Raw genomic sequence first — 18,220 nt, forward strand, 5'->3', positions numbered from 1 at the left:
CGCCCCTCCGCATCCTTCCCGCTCCTCGCTCCTGCCTTGGTTGCTCAGCACTCCACCAGCAGACCCCCACGAGGGGGTCCCGGTGAGGAAGGCCCTGTGCCCTGGCCTCTTCCTTGAGCTGCTGTCCCAGCCAACACCTCCAGAGCCCATGGTACGTGGCTGCACGAACCCATCCTCCGGCCGAGGACTGGTCCTCACTGCACCCACCAGCATCCACTCCACAGACACACCAGCACTGAGGAGGGGCCGGCCCCAGGCTGAAGGGGCCCGTGCACATGCTGCAGCCCCACGCACCCGGCCTCCACGTGCCTGCCCCACGCACCCGGCCTCCACGCGCCTGCCCCACGCACATGGCCTCCACGCGCCTGCCCCACGCACCCGGCCTCCACATGGCTGCCCCACGCACCCGGCCTCCACGCACCTGCCCCACGCACCCGGCCTCCACGCAGCTGCCCCATGCACCTGGCCTCCATGCGCCAGCCCTACGCACCTGTCCTCAGCCCTCCTTGGCCCCACCAGCCCACCTTCCCTCACAGCCACCCAGCTTTGAGCCCAGGCTCAGGTCCCAGTGCCCAGCCTGTCCTTCCAGCCCCTTCCAGGCCCCTCTGGCCTGTGCCGCCTACCTGGCACCACCTGCTCCAGCCTGCGGAGGTGGGACCCTACCCCTAGGCCAAAGATCCCCAGTCCACACCTTCATCCTGGTCCCGCCCCAGCCACTGCGCCTCTCCTGCTGGGTGTCTACTCAGCCCTGCATGGGACAGGCACTGACCCCTTCCACCACTCACCCCAGCAGCCGCTCCCGCCTCAACTGACCAGGGCCCCAGAACCCCCAGGCATGGCCCATTTCCACCATCACACACCCTCGGGGCTCCACTTTCCACAGATGGGCCGCCTGCCCATGCCCACCACCTCCTGCCATGCTCCTGAGACACCCCTTCTCAGATGGGCCTGCCTCTGCTCCAGCCACCTGGTCCAGAAGCTCCCTGGGCCCCCAGCCCTCCTGTCCTGGCCTGCCTTGCTCAGAGCCTCTCCCTGGGCAGGGGCCCTCTTCCCATGGCACCCAGTTCACGCCCAGCCTCCAAGAGCTCAGCTCAGACATGACCTTCTCAGAGCAAGGGACCCTGAGTACCTGGGCGTCACAGAGCTTCCTGGAAGCTGGCTCTGTGCTCCTTCCTTCTGTTGTTTTCAACAACAGTTACCAGCTTCCAACACACGATGGTTCACTCACCTACCACCTTCCCCACCCGCTGTCTGCCCCTCCAGGGGGTCTCAGCCTGTGGAGCCCACCGACGGACCCCCGAGGCTGGGATGGAGCCTCTCGTGAAACCGGCGCCCTGGTGTTTGTTGAATGAATAACTAAGGGCACATGGGAGCAAGGGGCCAGGCCAGGCACTGCTGGCAGGGCAGATCTGCACTGCTCCAGGCTATCCGGATGGGACCCCGCGAGATGTGTTCCAGTCCTCACATCTGTGATCAGGTGGGTGGGTGGGCAGTGACCCCCACTTTCCCATGACCCACAGAGGGGCACAGAGGCAAGGCCTCGACCAGCCTGACATCTGAAGTGACACGGCTTCTCGAGCAGGCTGAGCCTGGGCAGAGCCCCGGGTGGCGTGGGGACACGGCCCGCAGACACGTGCGTATACGGACCAGATCTCACAGCCCTGGGATCAGCACTGGGGGAGGGCAGGTCCTTGTCCCTCCTGGGCCCTCCCTGCCTGCCCCCTGCAGGCCAGCAAGACAGAGGAGACTCTCAATTTCCACCTGCACCCCACCTTTCCTACGTGGGCCATGAAGGACACCACGGGAAGAACTCCAGACCTGTGCTGGCACAGGGGGACTTGGTGGCCTGAGGCCTCTCCTGGTTCCCGAAAGCTCCAGCACCCCATGGCCCTTCCTCACGGGGAGGAGCAGGGTCAGCACGAACCTATCCAGAGTACTTTCCCTTACTTCTGGTCCCACAGGTCACAGGTGGGGGAAAATAAGGTCCCCATGCTCAGCCCACACCCCACCTGGCTTCTCCACGCTCCCGCCTGGTCTCCTTTCCGGAGGTGAAACCAGGGCTGGGGTGTGACCGTGGGCCGGCTCTCACAGCCTGGTGAGCAAGCAGACTTGGGCCCATCTGGGCTCAGACTCCTCACTGCATCCTCCTGCTGGTCCCTGCATCGAGTGAACTCTCCGGACAATCACAGGCCATGAAGACAGAGGCCCGGGTTCAAACCCAGTTCTGCCCACTGCTGCGGGACCACACACCTTCACCTGCGAAGTGCTGACATGGGATAACACACCCTGTTCCCGGCCACTTCCCAGTGAATGAAGACGTCAACAAAGAAATGCTTCACCACATTACCTCCTTCAATAATCAGGGTTTTACTGGCTACAATCAGATCTGTAGAGATACACCCCCTCATTCCAATCATCCACCCACCCATCCATGCATCCATCCATTCATCCATCCATCCACCCATCCATCCACCCATCCATTCATTCATTCATCTATCCATCCATCCACCCACCCATCCATCCATCACTCATGCACCCATCCATGCAACTATCCATCCATCCAGATCATCCATCCATACTTCCATCCACTCATCTAACCATCCATCCATCCACCCATCCATCCATCCTCCTTCCATCCCCCCACCCATCCATCCATCCATGCACCCACCTAGCCATGTCATCATTCCTTCTATCCATCCATCATTCATGCACCCATCCATGCATCCATCCATCCAACCCCACCCACCCATCCATCCACTCATGCACCCATCTATCCAACCATCCATCCATTCATCCATCTATGCACCCATCTATCCAACCATATGTAGATACACACACCCATTTACCCATCCACTCATACATACACCCATTTACCCATCCACTCAAACACAACATGAGCTGGGCTTTGGACGTGTGCACTCCAGGCTGTTCAAACCCACTTGCTGTGTAGGCACCACACCGACCTCTCTGGGAACTATCCAGGACACGTCTGAAGCGGGAATGGACATGGCACATGGGGAAGCGGACTCTGGTCAGGGAACCGGCATCACTGTGAATGACCAAACCCCTGAAAGCCGTCAACCAGGGCGCCTGCTTGCTGCAGGAAAAGCAGCCCACAGCACTTCCGCATCTTCTGTCCTCCTCCCACCTGACTGCAGAGCACGGGAACCACGGGACTGGAAAGCATGGTCTTCCGCTGCCTCAGCAGGAAGTCCTGCTCCCGTCAGCTCCACTGAGCGCTGACTGAGAGATGCAGCCTTGGATCGTCAGCCGGGCACACGGACTGTAGGGGGCACGGGCGGCAGCCGTGGCCACAGCAGCGGGGAAGCCGCTCGGGGTCCCTCCTGTGTTGCTAGGAGGGGCAGGGAGGGGTCAAAGCAGACCCCTGCCCTGTGGACCTGGGCAAACTGCCAGGGGGACAGGCTCTGCAGAGAGAAGGATGGGATCACCCGGAGACAGGTGTGCACGGCCGGGCAGGCTCATCAGCCCTCTGGCCCCAGGTGAGCAGCCAACCCCCATCCCGCAGTGGGCACCTGGGTCCCTCGGATGGTCGGGAGGGCCGGTGTAGAGACAGGAGAAGCCAGCAGGTGCCCGGGGCCCCTGCCATCGGCCAGCATGAACTGTCCCGATGTCCACCGTGGCGGGCAGTCCCCTCTCGCCCTGGCCATGACTGTGTGGGGGACACAAGCTCTGAGTAGAGCCTCACGGGGATGAAAAGTGACCAGGACTGGGTCTGGCACGTGGAAATGATTCCACTCCCGCCGTGACCCCAGAGCTACAGACCCAACCAAGAGGTTAAGGGCCACCACCTGAGGGCCAAGTTGGGTCGGTAGTTATTGGAAAGCAGGAGACCACCTTGTGTCTGGGGCTCCTGCCCTGAGGGGCCAGGCTGGGGGCTTCCCAGGCGTCCGTGCTGCCGGTCAGGGACGGTACTGAGAAGCACGGCTTCGATCACCGCAGGACATGGCGGCCCACGGTACCCCCTGCACCCGTGATCTTTCCGTGGCATTCTCAGGGTGCTGGGCAAAGATCCCGGCAGGTACGCCTCTGACCCTGTCCTTCGCGTCCCCACAGTTGGCTTGCAGAGCAGAACCCTCCCCCATCATGCAGGAACGCACGGGACTGCTCTCTGGAGGCGGGGCCCTCACCCACCGCCCCCACAGCCAGGGCCGGGATCACGGGCCGGCTCTCGACCAAGTTCTCTGGCAGGGCTGGGAGCCCGGGTCACGTGAGCATGTGGTGCACACGAGGAATTCCGAACAGTGGTCTGCATTTCATCGTCCTGCATCCCCGCCAGGCCTCCCGGGCCCACCGCCTCCCGCCTCTCTGAGCTCACCCCGGAGCCATGCCTTGTCCCGGCGGCCTGGGCCACCCAGCTGCCCCCAAGCCTCCCCTGCCTCTTAACACGGTCCTGGAGCTCTCGGAGCGTGGGGACAGGTGCTTTCCCCGCAGTGCCTGCCCTGCTCAGCACGATGGCTTCACACCTGCAGGCCGGGGCTCCCCGCCCCCAGGGGTACGCGCCCCGTTCCATAAACCGTGTGCTGCACGGGGGCCCCACAGCGATGTGCATTGTGCTGGCCAGAGGCATCATCTTGAATTTTACAATCACTGAGAAGCTTGAGATAAATAACTGAGAACAAGCTTCAAAACCCACGGGCCATTGTTCAGGCCCTGCCACGCCCAGGAGGCCGAGCAGGGACCGCGAGCTTTGGCAGGTGCGGGCCCAGGGTGGGTGGAAAGTGTCTGCAGACCGACTGGACACACCGTGGCCCAGGGGTGCCGGGGGCCAGGCACGCACGGCTTCTGGAATTCACAGAGCCCACCACAGTTAGCAGGGAAGATGTGGTTTACAGACAGACACAGGCAGGGAACCCCAGCTCCCCCCCGAGCCATCTCTGGGTCCAGGCACTGGGTGGACAGGCCCCGGGGCTCCCATGGCTTCGGGGCTGCCAGGCTTGTCGCTGGCGGGGGAGAATGGCCATGGCCTCACGCTCCCTTGTCCTCCCCACAGGACAGGAGTGGAGGCTGGGAGTAAGGAGGCCCAGGGCAGTCAAGGCCCAAGTGAGCGCCAGGCTGAGAGTAATAGAGGAGGGACCACCGGGACAGGGGTAGCAGATGTTCTCAGGCCAAGCGGACGCGGGATGAGGACCCAGTCACAAGTTCTGGGCAGTCAGGAAGCACACACGATACGGGGCAGGGAGGGTCAGCGCTGGAGGAGGGAGCTGGGGCCACGGGGGCATCCGGAGGGGCTTACACGGGAGACCAGGGGCCGTCTTCTAAAGGAAGCAAACGCTGACCCCCAGCCCTTGAAATAAAAACTGTAAAGAAGCGGAAACCTCCCTCTCGAGAGTTTCCTCATCCTCCTAGCTTCCCTCCTCCCATCTTTGGAGTGAGGTCCCAAACGTGAACGAGGAGTCCCTTGGGCACAAACAGCCAGTGTGTTCTTCTGTCAAGGTGCACAACCGGTCAGTGCTCCATCCCCATCTGCCAGGGTCTGGGCCCCCTCCCGAGTGCAGTGAGCAGCCAAGGGCTGCCTGTCCCCCACCCCGCCCCCATTCCTCCCAGGAACCCCCCCGCCACGTCTATTTGCTACAGAAGTATCCTGGTTGGAGGGGTTCTAACCCACCGCAGTTAGGGTATCCAAGGGGCGTCCTCGCCAACAAACTCCATGTTCAGACGTCCAGAGGCCCGCTCACCCAGCTGGAAGACCACCGCCCCCAGTGAGCTAGGGGTCCCCCACCCCGCACAGGAGAGCCCCTCAGAGGGATTTCTTGTGACGGGAGATCTTTGGAAGCAGGTACACTTCGGGAAGACCGGGTGGGGTCACTCCACCTGGAGAGTCCCGCGGCTCGCCCCTCCGCGTCAACCATTGGGACCTGGCGTCCCTATGTCTTCGCAGAGAGTAAACTGTCACATCCCCCAGCCACCTAATGACACAAACCCACCACTCCAGAGGTTTTCCCCAGAGTCACTGTCTGAACTCATGGCCACAGGTGTGCGGAACATGGTGGCCGTGTGGCTTAGCACCTGCCACACAGAAACGAGAAGGGAGGCGGGCAAGGGTCACTATGAGCCTCCCAGAGACAAAGGTGACCCCAGGCTGTAGCGTTAGGCATGAGAGGGGAGGAGGAATCACTGGCCACACAGCCCAGATGCCACCCTGGGCCCCCCTCCCAAGGGGCCCAGTCCGTGGGTCCACAGGGACAGTGAGGTCACCATTCGCACAGGAAGGACACGGCAGAGGTCACCAAGCGGGCTCTCCAGGACAGCACCTGGACCAGGTGAGTGAGCAGCTGTCCAGACAGAAGTGCCCCCAGTGGACGTGGGCCACCCTGGCCCAGCCCAGTGAGCCCCGGGCTGCTTCGGAGGAAGGGCCCGGCCCACAGATGGCAGTGGGCACGCAGATAACTGCCCAGCCTCCCCGGGGGCCACACTCGGGCTTTACAGGCTGGACAGGGACACAGGAAAGAAGCTGTCTGATGTGCGTTCTCCCAGACGGCCGTGTGTGTTCTCAGAGGGGCCCCTTGGAAGGGGAAACATAACACAAAAACATAACCCAAAACACGTCTGTACCAACTGAGAAAAAGCACCTTAAAATTTAGCCAGTCACTGCTCATTGCCTCCCAGTGATCCTTGCACCCCCCACACCCCGTGGTCACTGCCCCCACCCCCGTGGTCCTTCCCGCCATACCCCATGGTCTCTGCACCCACCCCCTGGTCACTGCTCCCATGTTCATGTGGTCACTGCCCCCACCCCCGTGGTCACTCCCCCCACACCCCCTTGGTCGCTCCCCCAACACCCCCATGGTCACTGCATCCCACATTCCGTGGTCTCCAGGACAGCATCCCCCCCATAGCAGAACCCTGGGCTCTGCCCACTTCTCCAGGCTGACCTCTCACCTGGCACATTCTCCCTTCACCTGTGTGCTGGGCATGGTCACATTACGTGCATGCACACACAGCATGTGCCCCCACCGTGCATGCAGCGTGCAGCTCTGGGGAGACTGTGCTCTCCCCTGGGACTGCCCCTCCCACGCGGCCTCTGCCTGAAGGGTTTCCCTCTGTCCACCGGGCAGCCTCCTGACCCCAATCCCGAGGCACCCCAAGATCACCCCTCTTTAGCACTCAAACCTCTCCCCTGAACTCGCTCCAGTTTCGACCTGCCCTGCACACCGCCCAGTACAGGGCGGGGGCCTCGCCTTCGGGGAGCGCAGGTGGGCCAGCTCGCACTCACTCAGGGCAGCTCGTCCACAGGACAAAGAGGGGGAGCTCTGCCCACACACCAGAGCCCCCACCACACACAACGCATCCCATTTGCTAAATCAACACACTGCCCCCAGCCACACAAAGTGTCGTGTGTCTGGTCGGTGGGCTCCCTCTCACCCCGCATGCACTCAGAGGGGACCCGTCCAGTCCTGCCTCCCTATGTCCCCCCCGGCGGGTTGGCGCTCCGCGTCTGGCTTTTCCACATCACTCACGAGTGTTTCTAAATTAACGTCATTGCTTGTGAGCTTCTCTGTGGTTGAACTAATAAGAGTGTCCTGGGATGAGCATCGTCTGAAAGAGGAAGGGCAGGACGCAGACATGTCCAGGCTGGGGCTGGCGCCCTGCGGACCTCGCTACTCAGTGTGTGTTTGACGTTTCCACGATAAAAACAAAACAAGAACAGGTTATTTAAAAAAAAAAAAAAAAACAATTCCAATGGGCTCTCGTGAGCTCCTGCCTTGGGTCTCCCATCCCCTGAAGCGGAGGACCGCTGGGGCTGTGGCCTCCACACCCAGGGGCCGATTCCCAGGGGCTCCCGGCGAAGTCAGGGTGGGGTTTCCTCTGTGGCCCCTGACGGCTTTACCAGGGCTGCTCCTGGCGTGAGGGCCTTCTGCCCCAGCCCAGGCTCACCCACCTGCTGGGCCACAGCCCCCTCCACGCCACGGGACAGCTGGGCCTCTGGGTCCCCAACCGCCTGGCCACAGCCCTGGGACATTTCAATGTCTTCCTGTACCTTTGGACCCCCAGACACTCACTCTAGCCACAGAGGGGCTCTCCTGTCACTGCCCATGTCTAATGCCTGACCCCAATGGACTTTGGAAGTGAGCCCCACCCCATGGCCCCCACAGAGCAGTCAGATTGCGGGAGATGCCCCTGATGTCTGGCAAGTGCAGGTCTGCTGCAAAATAAGAATCAGAGATATTCTGAAACCCTCAGGCTAAACGGATGCATCCTGGAACGTGCTCCCTGGCTGGCCCTTCATGCAGCTGGGCGCGGTCCGCCGTCCACGAGTGAGGATCCCAGATCCCTCTGGTCACAGCTGCCTCCCGAAGGCAAGGCGTTAACAAGAGAGCACCTCCCTCACACAGGAAACCCGGCAAAGACACGGAGAAACGCACACCAACCACCCCACAGAAGGTCACCGGGCGGGGTCACCGTGGCACGGGGCTGGAGAACCTTCCAGAGCGGACGCCCTCGCCCAGACGCGAGCACGGCGCGAGGCTGCCAGTGCAGATGTGCAAGCCCCCCGCCCCCCCAGAAGAGCTCACATTCACACAGGCAGACGGCACTGGGAAGCCCGCGCACGGGGAGGGCCTCCCGAGGACAAGTCAGCGCCAGGCGGCAGGAGGAGCTCCAGGAGGGCTGGGGTCCCAGGCACGGCCCAGCTTCAGGGGGGAAGGCCCGGCCATGCTCTTCTCATCCAGAGTGCCGTGTCTCGTGTCCCCAAACTTGGGCATGTGGTGCCTCGGGGCCCACATGGGCCACTGTGCCAACCACCAGGCCAGTCCCTGCCTCCGAGGCGGCCACACCCCTGGAAGGCCGGGGGTCTACTTGAGCAAAGGAAAAGCGGGGCCCAGACACCTGCTCTGCCCTTTAGAATCAAAACAGGAAGCTGCCTTCACGCTGGGAAGGGCCTACGGACGACGTGCCCATGCTCTGCTGCAGAATGTGATGGCCGGAGGGGGGCTGCTGCACCTCTGGTGACCCCCGACACACCACGGGTCACGGCCCCTGTCCTCAGGTCCCTCACCTGGTCAGGCATCTTGTCCCTGTGGGCTGGGTACCCTCGTATGGGCATCCCGTCCCCCCGCACCCAGGTCCCTCCATGGGCGTCCTGTCCCTCTGCAACCGTGTGCCCACTAAGCTGCATGCACATTACATGTATGCTGAGTCCTACATGCATGTGCACATATGTACACACACACTCACGTGTGCACACACAGAGGCACCCAGCGGACAGCACTGAGAAGCAGGAAGCCCTTCCCTCATCAGCTGGGTGCCTTCCTCCCAGTGAGGGCTGGAGGCAGCCTGGACCCCAGCACCTCAGAGACCAAAGCAGATCTGCCACCCCCAGTCCAGGAGCACAGGGTCCAGGGTCTAGAGAACAGAGGAAGATCCAGGGAGGATCCAGGTACCGCAGTAAGGGACAGCCTGCCCCACCCTTCACCCCATGCACCGGGGAGGGGGGCACAGGATGGGAGCCTCAGGGGCATGGACCCGGGCTGGGCAGGGGGCCTGGCCCTTGTCACTGTCCTCACGCTCTAGCCCGCTCACCCGACCTCCCCATCCAGATGAAGCCCAGGCTGGCTCCCTTCCTGGGTGGTCTCTGATGCCTCCCAAGGTCACGGACTGGAGGGCCCTGCGCCCCATACCCTTCCTATGAGAACATGGTGGTGTCACTGCAGGTGGGGACCGTAGCAAGCAGACATTTCCCCAAGGACACCACTCTGGTCTGAGCCAGGCAGCAGCACCCAGGCCCACTTGTGGGACCCCTGCTCCCCACTGCATCCCAGGGACCCCGAAACAGAAACCCGATCAGACCCCTCTGCTAAAAAGGCTTGCAGGGCCCGGCACTGTTTTACAAAGAAACAGGAAACGCTCTATGTGCCCCCCCAACTGCCCTTTCTTGCACGCCCACCTCCCTGGCTGAGCCCCAGGCCTCGTCTGTCCAGGATCTTGGCTGGAGCATACTGACTTCAGAAAGCCACCCTGAGCCTTCCCTCTGCCCTATCCACTTCACACGCCCTCAAAGGTCACACGGACTCCCCCCCAACACAGACTGCAGTCCCAGGTGTTGGCCAGCATCCCCCCCACAAACAATAAATTCCCGGAGCGCAGGGGTCTCGGTCCCACTGGGCCCCCCAGCCCCTAGCCCGGGGCCTGGCCCCCAAGCGTGGATCACAGAGCTATCCAGAAAAGGCGCCCCCAGCGGGTCCACCGGTGGGGCTGGACTCCAGCCCAGGCACAGTCCCTGGGTCCTGCAGCGGCAGAAGCACCCCTACCTGGCACCTGCTGGGGCAGCAAAAAATAGTCCCCAGGACTCTGCTCCGAGCAGGTGCCAGCCCTCGTCTGAAGCCGGGATGTGTCCCCTCAGCGTCCAGGCCCTATTTCCCGTCAGCCCCATTCCTGTGCCCCGGCCTGAGCCATTCCAGGTACTTCCTCACGTTAGGGCCAACTGCTCTGGAGGGAGGCTAACAGGAGTCTCCAAGGAAGCAGACCAGGTTATGGGCAGGGAACCCAGGGACCCCCCGGGCAGATGTGGGAGTGCAGCCCATGGGGGATCGGGTGTTCCTAGTGGGGCGCCCGCTGGACACGGACCTGCAGGCCTGGAGGAGACACCTACCACCACCTGGGGCTCAGGGAGTGTCAGGGCCCTGAGTGTGCAGAGTGACGGAAGCCCGAGGTGGAAAGAGCTGAGCCCTGTCCAGCGACCAGAGGCCTGGAGAAAGAGGGTCCAGCCAAGGCCAAGGAGGCTGTCTTTGGGGTCACTCCTCACCAAGGCAGAGAAACCCACTCCTCGCCTTCACACGGCCTGGTGGGAGCCAGGAGGACCCACCTGTCTCCCTCCCGCTTCCAGCCCCAACCTAGCAGCCCTGGGTCAGCCAAGGCAGGTGGATGCACCGGCAGGTGAGCAAACAAAGTGACGGGGGCCCAGGCAAGATGGGGGAGGAGGAGGGAGGTAGCAGCGGGGGAGAGAGGCCAGCCTGGGTAAAGGGCCCGGCTGCCTGCGGATGCAGGGCAGCGGGGGCAGGAGGCCTGCAGAGGGGGTCCAGCCGAGGCGGAGCCTAGCTGGAGGAGGGGCCCTGCTGGGTGAGGGGCCAGCCGGGAAGCGAAGGCAGCAGGGGCGCGGCCTGTGGGGGTGGGGGCCAGGGGAGCGGTGCTGGGGCCCAGCCAGGCGGGGTGCGGGCTGGGGGTACCTAGAGGAGGCAGGGGGCGGGGCCAGGCCGGGGGCGGGGTGGGGTTGAGGGAGTGACGGGGGAAGTCGTGGGGGCGGGGCCAGACCTGGGGGGGGGCGGGACGCGGCGGAGGGAGTGACGGGGGAGGAGGGGGGCCGGCGGGGTGGCAGGGAGGCGGCGGGGGAGGGGGCCGGCAAGGGGAGTTACGGGCAGCGAGGGGGGGTGGCCGCCTGGAGCGGCCCGGCCGGGGGCGGGGCATAGGTCGGGACGACTCCCGGGAGCAGGAGAGCGGGAGCGCGGGGAGTGGGCACAGCCCGTGGGGGAAGCGGGGGAAGCGGGCAGCGCACGTCTGGGGCGGGCCCTGCTGTGAGCAGCCTGGGCACCTGGGCTCTGAGGGCGGTGCCATCGCTCCACCTGCTTGCAGCATTCGAGCTCTCCCCAGAGCTCAGATGACCTGGAGGGGCACAGGGGAACTCCCGCCAGCCTCCACTTGCCCACGACGATGGTGCTTTTTGTTGCCCTGCCTGAGTCCCAGACCTGGGGAGGGAGGGGGCACGAAATACGTCACTTACATTGACAGGCAACCAAACAACACCATTTTGCACAGGGCAGTGGCCCCCGGATGGGTCCAAGAAGATACAGTAGTCTCGCCCCACCCTGGCCAAGAAGTGGACACTGGGGGCCGCGGGAGGGAGGGAGGGAGGGGGGGCGAGGGAGAGGCCGCCCAGGAGGAAGCTGGAGCTGGCCGAGGCGCACACGCAGGGCCGGTGAGGAGCAGGGCCCCAGGGGGTCTCCTGTAGGGGCACCTGAGCCATCTGCTTCTCTCCAGACACACCCCGCTGCCCCCACCACCACTCCAAGGCCATGACCTTGGCATGCACACTTCTGACTCTGCTTCCCCACCACTGCCCCCAGTCCCCAAGCACAGTCACTCCCTCCCTCAAGCTGTACCCTGCAAGTCCCCGAGTGCCACCACCAGGGAGCAGGGGTCAGAGGCGTGGCGTCTCCCCCTTTCCTCCTCCTCACCCCCCATGCCCCCCTGCCCCACCCCAGGTCTCCAGCCTGCCCCAGCCGGGCATGCCCGCCCTACTGCCCCAGAGCAGACCTCAGGGGTTCCCCAACATGATGCCTTCAGTTCTGACACATGGCTCAGTTAAATAAAAACGAATTTCTGTGCTTCACGTAGATACAATCCATAGGGGGCAAGGGGCAGGAAGAGGGAAGGGGCCCAGTCTGGTCAGTATTTACGAGGCTCCTCCTGGGGACTGGGCTGGGCTGGGGGTGGGGATGAGACCCTCTCCCTAAACTCCTTGCGCCCTAGCTGAGAGCAGAAGCAGGAGCCCCTCCCGGGGCAGGGCGGCGAGCAGCACCCCGAATTTCAACCGTGCAGTCCCCGACCTCCTGGGTGCTCTCAGCCTGTCAGCCTGGGCCGGCCTGGGCACCACAGGGTCCCCAAAGCATGCGGCCTGCATCCCAGGGCTCCGCACACCAGGCCGGTGCAGGATTGCTGCAGGAACCTCCCGGACCCTCCCTGTGGAGGGGCAGAGGCTCTGGGGGCCTCCCGTGTGACCCCCGACCTCAGTGCCCCGAGCAGGAGCACCTCTGTCCCTCCCGTGGCTCGGACACTCCGCCCAGGAGGTACAGCAAAGGCACAGAGGGCCTCGGTCACCCGTCACCCAGTCCTTCTGGGCCTCCACCTCATGTCCTGCCCCAAACCAGCTCACGAAGAACAAGGGGCCGGCCGTCTGCACATGACCACACTGCAGGGTAGCCGGGAGGGGATGGAGCAGCCGGGAGTGGCGTGGCTCCCACCTCGCCCACTGGCCTCCTGGCCCACGCGCAGACTCCATCCCCGGGGCAGCACCCAGGCCCCTCACCACGTTTGTCTGCACCCACCCCATCTGTTTGTCCACATCCCCACCACCGGTAGCGACGCGCGGACCTGAACAGGGACGTTCTAAAGATGCCAGAACAACTTGGAGGAGGCAGGAGACTCTGAATGTTTGCTTTTCCAACAGGAGTTTTCCACCTGCATGCAGGCTCTGCAGGTCAGGGAAACTGAGGCTCTGTGCGGGAAGGCTGTGCGTTGCCCAGCAAGCCAGCAGCAGCCAACCCCAGATGTCTGCTCCCTAAGAATCCATGCTCTCAGGATAGGCTCCCTTCCCCCGAGGACACAGGGGCTCATCTTACCCTGGGAGCAGAGCCCCCTGGGCCCAAGGCATCTATACACAGTCTTTCCTCTCGCTTAGTTCTCCAGAAGGAATGACCAGAAACTGTATAAAAAAATGGTTTCAGAAATAGACAACAGTACAGCCTTTCACTGAGCCAGCTGAACCCCTAATACATCAGATCTCGGGCCTCCCCTCCCCACCTGGAGCGGACCTGGCCGCTGGGCCTCCCCCTCTGGTCCTGGTGGGGAGGTCGTCCTGCTGGGCCACCCCCCCTCCTCCGGCTGTGAGGGCCAAACACACAACAGATGGGAGGGTTGTAGGGGGAGGGGTACAGGAGCACCTCCTGAGGACCAAGTAAGGCCACAAGCAGGAGGTCTGCTGGAAAACCCTCCAGAACGGAACCCCCCTCCCCTCCCTGGGTGCAGGGTGCCCTCTGCCCTCCTTCCTTTTCTCTGCCTCACCTCTGTCTCTGGCCCTCACCCCTGCTTTCTCCCTCTCTTCCCACCTCCACAGGCCCCTTCCCCTGCACCCCCTCTGCCAGCTCCCTTCCCCCATTCGCTCCTCCTCCCCCTCCCAGCCCCCAGCACGTGCTGGCCTCTCTGGGCCCTGAAATGTACGTCCAGCATTGTGTCTGGGCCAGCCCGGGCGCCACAGGGTCCCCAAAGTATGGGGCCTACATCCCAGAGCTCCACACACCAGGGCGGTGCAGGATTGCTGCAGGAACCTGTCCATGGCCCCTCTGACCATGGGTGTCCCTGGCATCACCATCCGAGAGCACCTCCCTGGGTCCTCAGGGGGTCCCCCAGACACTGCTGTCTGATTCCCCTCGCCCCCCCCTTCCTTCCCAAAGCTTGCTCTGTCCAGCTTCCCCTCCTCACCCCATCTCCCCCATGGCCTCCATCTGCCACATTCTCCCGCTAGATGGGCTCGCCCACCCCATCAGATTCCCCCCCATGCTCCTGCCAAAATGCTGCCAGAGGCCGAAACAAAACCCTCCTTCAGGGTCCTCGGAGCCCCAGTGGGCTGGGCTGGGCTACACTGCCCAGACAGGCTCAGACAGCCCCACACCCCAAAGACATCTGCCTCCAGCCTCCCAGGTCCCCAGCTGGGGAGGAGCCCATGGGAAGCAGGCAGCGTCCTTGTCCTCGCTACGGTCTCACTGGCCCGCCCCGAAGGCAGTGACAAAGTTCGGTTTCGGCCAGCCTTGGTCAGGCCCCAGCAGGGCGGGGGCGGCAAGGACCAGAGCCCCGTTCGACCTTGGCAAACGTGTTCTTCTAGACCAGAGACGGGTCCACGACGGGCACCAGAGAGACTGATGGGGACCCCAGTTCTTGTCCCCTCCCCACATCCCCGGGGTGCCGCAGGCTGGGAGGGAGACTCTGCCAGCCCTGCACGAGGTCCAGGCACACTGGAGAGGAGCCCGGAGCTGTGCGCACAGCCAGCAAGAGCCCTGCCCACCCGGGCGATCCCGCGCCCAGTTTCCGTCCCTCCTGCGGGATGCGTGCGGCCAAAAAGCGCCAACCTGGGCTCTGGCGGGGCTTGGCGGCTCACCAGCTGCCTGACCTTGGGCCAATTCTTGCCCTCTCCAGGCTCCCGTCTTCACAGCCCACACCCAGGGGAGCTTTGTGGATGGCAACTCGGAAGAGAGCCCGGCCCTAGCAGCCCCCACCGCGTCCTCAGCTCGCTGAGTGACCTTGAACGCCCCCCCACACACACTCGGGGCCTCAGTTTCCCCACCTGCCCCATCTGTCGATGCGCACCCGGCCCTCTGTGTTCCCGGTCCCTCCCGGGCAGGCGCGTACCCCAGACCCGACGGAGGGCGCGCAGCGGCACTTACCGTCCTCCAGAGACGCGGGCGCTTGGCGGGCACCAAGGTGGCCGTGACCAGCAAGTGCGAGGCGGCCACCACGAGCCCGAAGCCGATGGCCAGCAGGCTGCGCACGGGCAGCAGGGCATAGGACACGAAGGTGACCAGAAGGAGCTGCCAAACGCCCTGGTCGGCGGCCGCCGGCCCCGCAGCCGCGCCGGCGGGGGTCCCCGCGGGGCGGCCGAGCGCGAAGGGGCAGCAGAGCAGCGCGAAGGTGAGGCTGAAGAGCAGCGCCAGCTGGCCGACCTGCTGCAGCTGGGGCACCTGCAGCGAGCGCACGTTGGTGACCACGAGCAGCGCCAGGAAGAGCACGCAGTGCGCCGGGTGCGAGCCCCTGGCCAGGCCGGCCGCGGGCCCCGGCGCGCCCAGCAGCTCGGCCAGCGCCAGCGCGCCCGCCAGCCCGCTGAGCACGGCCAGCGCCTTCAGCGTGGCCGCCTGCTCCAGCCGCAGCGTGTAGCCGCGGAACAGCGCCTCCAGCTCGGGGCACGCGAACTCCTCGTTGCACGCCCGCAGCCCGCGCCGGCCGCCCGGCCGGGCCGCCCGCTCGGCGCCCCCGGGCTCGCCCGCGCCGCCGCCTCCGCCTCGGCCGCGCGGCGCCCCCGCCATCTCAGCGCCATGCGGCGGCGGCCGGGGCGCCGGGGCGGGCGGGCGCGGGCGGGAGGCGCGGGGCGCGGCGGGCAGACTCGGGGCGCCGGCTGCCCCGCGCGCGCGCGCGCCCCGAGCGCGTCCCCTCCCGCCGCCGCGCCTGCGCACTGCGCCGCCCGCCCGGCCGCGGGCCGCCGGCGGCCGCGCTGCGACAGCCCCGCCGCGCCCCGAGCCTCAGTTTCCCCGCCGCCGGGCGGCGCAGCCCGCGGGGCCGCCTCTCGGGGCGGGGAAAACGCAGGAATCCTGCGCCGTGCCCTGGGGCGGGGGAGGGGGCTCCATCCTGCCAAACGTGTGACCCCTCCCCCCCAAGTAAGACCAGGCCCCTTGGCTCTAGAGGAGCGCGGGGGTGGCACCCCGGGGCCTGCGGCTCGCCCTCCCGCCCCCGGCGCCCCCACGCGGGACCCTCGCGCCCTGGTCCTGCGAACCCCGTGAACGAATGCGGGGGCGCGCGGCGTGGCACCTCACCTCCCGGCTGCCGGACACACAGACGGACAAGTCAGGCCAGAGTCCTGGCTGGCGGCGAAGCTGTGGGTGCAGGGATGGGGCGGGAGGCGCAAGGAAAGGGACACTGAGTTTGCCCTACGGGGCGGGGGGGGGCGCCTGGAAACCGAAGTGAGGGCGGGCCGTATGCTTCCAGCACGGGACAATTGTAGGTGCGGTTTCCACGCGTGTGTGGGCCCCACCCAGCGCCTCCCGTCCCGCGGCCTATGCTCATTCACTCCAAGGGAAGGGGCTCTGTGCAGCGCTTCAACCACATTGCCTTCCTTGGCGCTCACAGTGGCCCCTGGGGTGGGTGCCTCTGTCCGCCCTTGCACACCAGGAAGGGGGTAAGCAGCTGGCCCCAGGAGGCTTGCAGAGAGGTAAGGATTCTGGGCAAAAGCCCTGACCCTTCAGGTAGCCCACGCTACTTCTTGTCCACCCCTCCATATGCATGGAGCGGGACCTAGGGGTCCCCTAAAGTCACAGAGACCAGAGAGCAGGAGGCTAGCCCCTCTGCAGGAGGTCCTTCCCAGGTGACCTCCAGACACCAGGATTTAGCTGGTGTGGCCCAGGTGTGGGTCTGTTTTTCAGGCACTCCAGGGATTTCAGGAGGCTCACCATGTGTTGTTATACAGGCTCAAGGTCTAGAATGTGGGGCATTGGTGTTAGTCGGGCCAGGTGAAGTGGCCGTTTTTATACAGGACACACCGTGGTCACCCATCAGCTCTGATAGGTATAGAGGTGGCACCTCGCGGTCGGCCTGGCCAGGAGCCCTCACTGGTCCATCCCCAACAGCTCACATCAGCACACGCTTGGTGGCCACCCGGTCCCTCCTCCTGGACAGGCCTCCCCATGCGGGGCACCTCCTCTGTGAAGCCTTCCTGACTCCCCAACCACCCCAGTTCCCAGTCCCCCTAGTACCCGGTGCTCTACCTGCTCACCTGGTCACTTGTCCCCATCCCCACTTGGAAATGGCAGCCCCTGGGGCCACGGGGGCGGGGACTGGAACTTGCTTGCCCCGCCTGTTCTTGGCTGACATGGCAAAGTGCCCGTCTTCCTCATCTTGTCCCCACCTGTCCCCAGTGGTAGCAAAGTCTGCATGATCTTTCAAGCATCGAGGATCAAGCATAGACTCTCTTCTTAAATAGGTATTTTCCTGTCCTAATGATAGTATGGAAGGAAAGCGGAGTACTGTCCCAAAATTGGGCAAGCCACCTGAGAAGGAAGGTATGACAAGGTGTCCTGGGGTCAAGGTCGCAGGTCAACAGCGCCCTCCGCCCTCGCCAGCACGTGCACAGGGAGGGATTGGCATCCACCTCTTTCACCGAGATGGGAGGTGCCAGGCCTCCAGTGGGAGCCTCCCACTGCACCCCCGTGGGGTGGGGTGAGGGTGCTGCTGTCTGAAGCGTGGCTGGGGCTGTTGCTGCATTCATCTTCTCAGCTCCTGTCTGCTGGGTTTAAAGGACAAGGCCTCAAGTGGGCAGTTTGCCACCAGGGATGATGGGCAAGCTTTCTGAGAGACAGTGCACACGCCCCATGCTCTCGAAAGTGTCATCGGTTGAACCATGTCCCCCCCAAATTCATGTGCTGAAGTCCTGACCCCCAGTACCTCAGAATGTGACCTTCTGTGGGACTAAGGTCACTGCGGACATCATTAGGATGAGGCCACCCTAGAGGAGAGTGGGTCCTAATCCAATATAAGTGGTGTCCTTATGCAAAGGGGACATGTGGAGGAGAGAAAGCCTGAAGGCGGTGACACCTGGTAAGCCAAGGAGCCACAGGAAGGCAGGAGGCTCCTCCCCCAGCACCCCCCCGCCCCCTCCCCAGGGATCAGGGCCCTGAGACCCCGCGATCCCAGCCTTCCCATCTGCACAGCTGTGACAAGGCATGTCTGT

The 18,220-nt window shown here is 64.3% G+C and overlaps 1 protein-coding gene across 1 annotated transcript in view; it reads right to left on the bottom strand.

The window, feature by feature from the left end:
* The window catches only part of ADCY1 (adenylate cyclase 1), a 116,797-nt gene extending 100,991 nt beyond the window's left edge, over positions 1–15,806 (bottom strand). The window contains exon 1 of the mRNA XM_064575510.1: positions 15,171–15,806. Within this exon, the coding sequence (XP_064431580.1) occupies positions 15,171–15,806 (636 nt within the window). The remainder of the gene's footprint in view (positions 1–15,170) is intronic.
* Positions 15,807–18,220: the final 2,414 nt, after the last annotated feature.

The sequence above is a fragment of the Mirounga angustirostris genome, unplaced genomic scaffold (genome assembly GCF_029215605.1).
Source record: "Mirounga angustirostris isolate CCGP_5_RB_7025 unplaced genomic scaffold, mMirAng1.0.hap1 SCAF_12, whole genome shotgun sequence".
NCBI lineage: Eukaryota > Metazoa > Chordata > Mammalia > Carnivora > Phocidae > Mirounga > Mirounga angustirostris.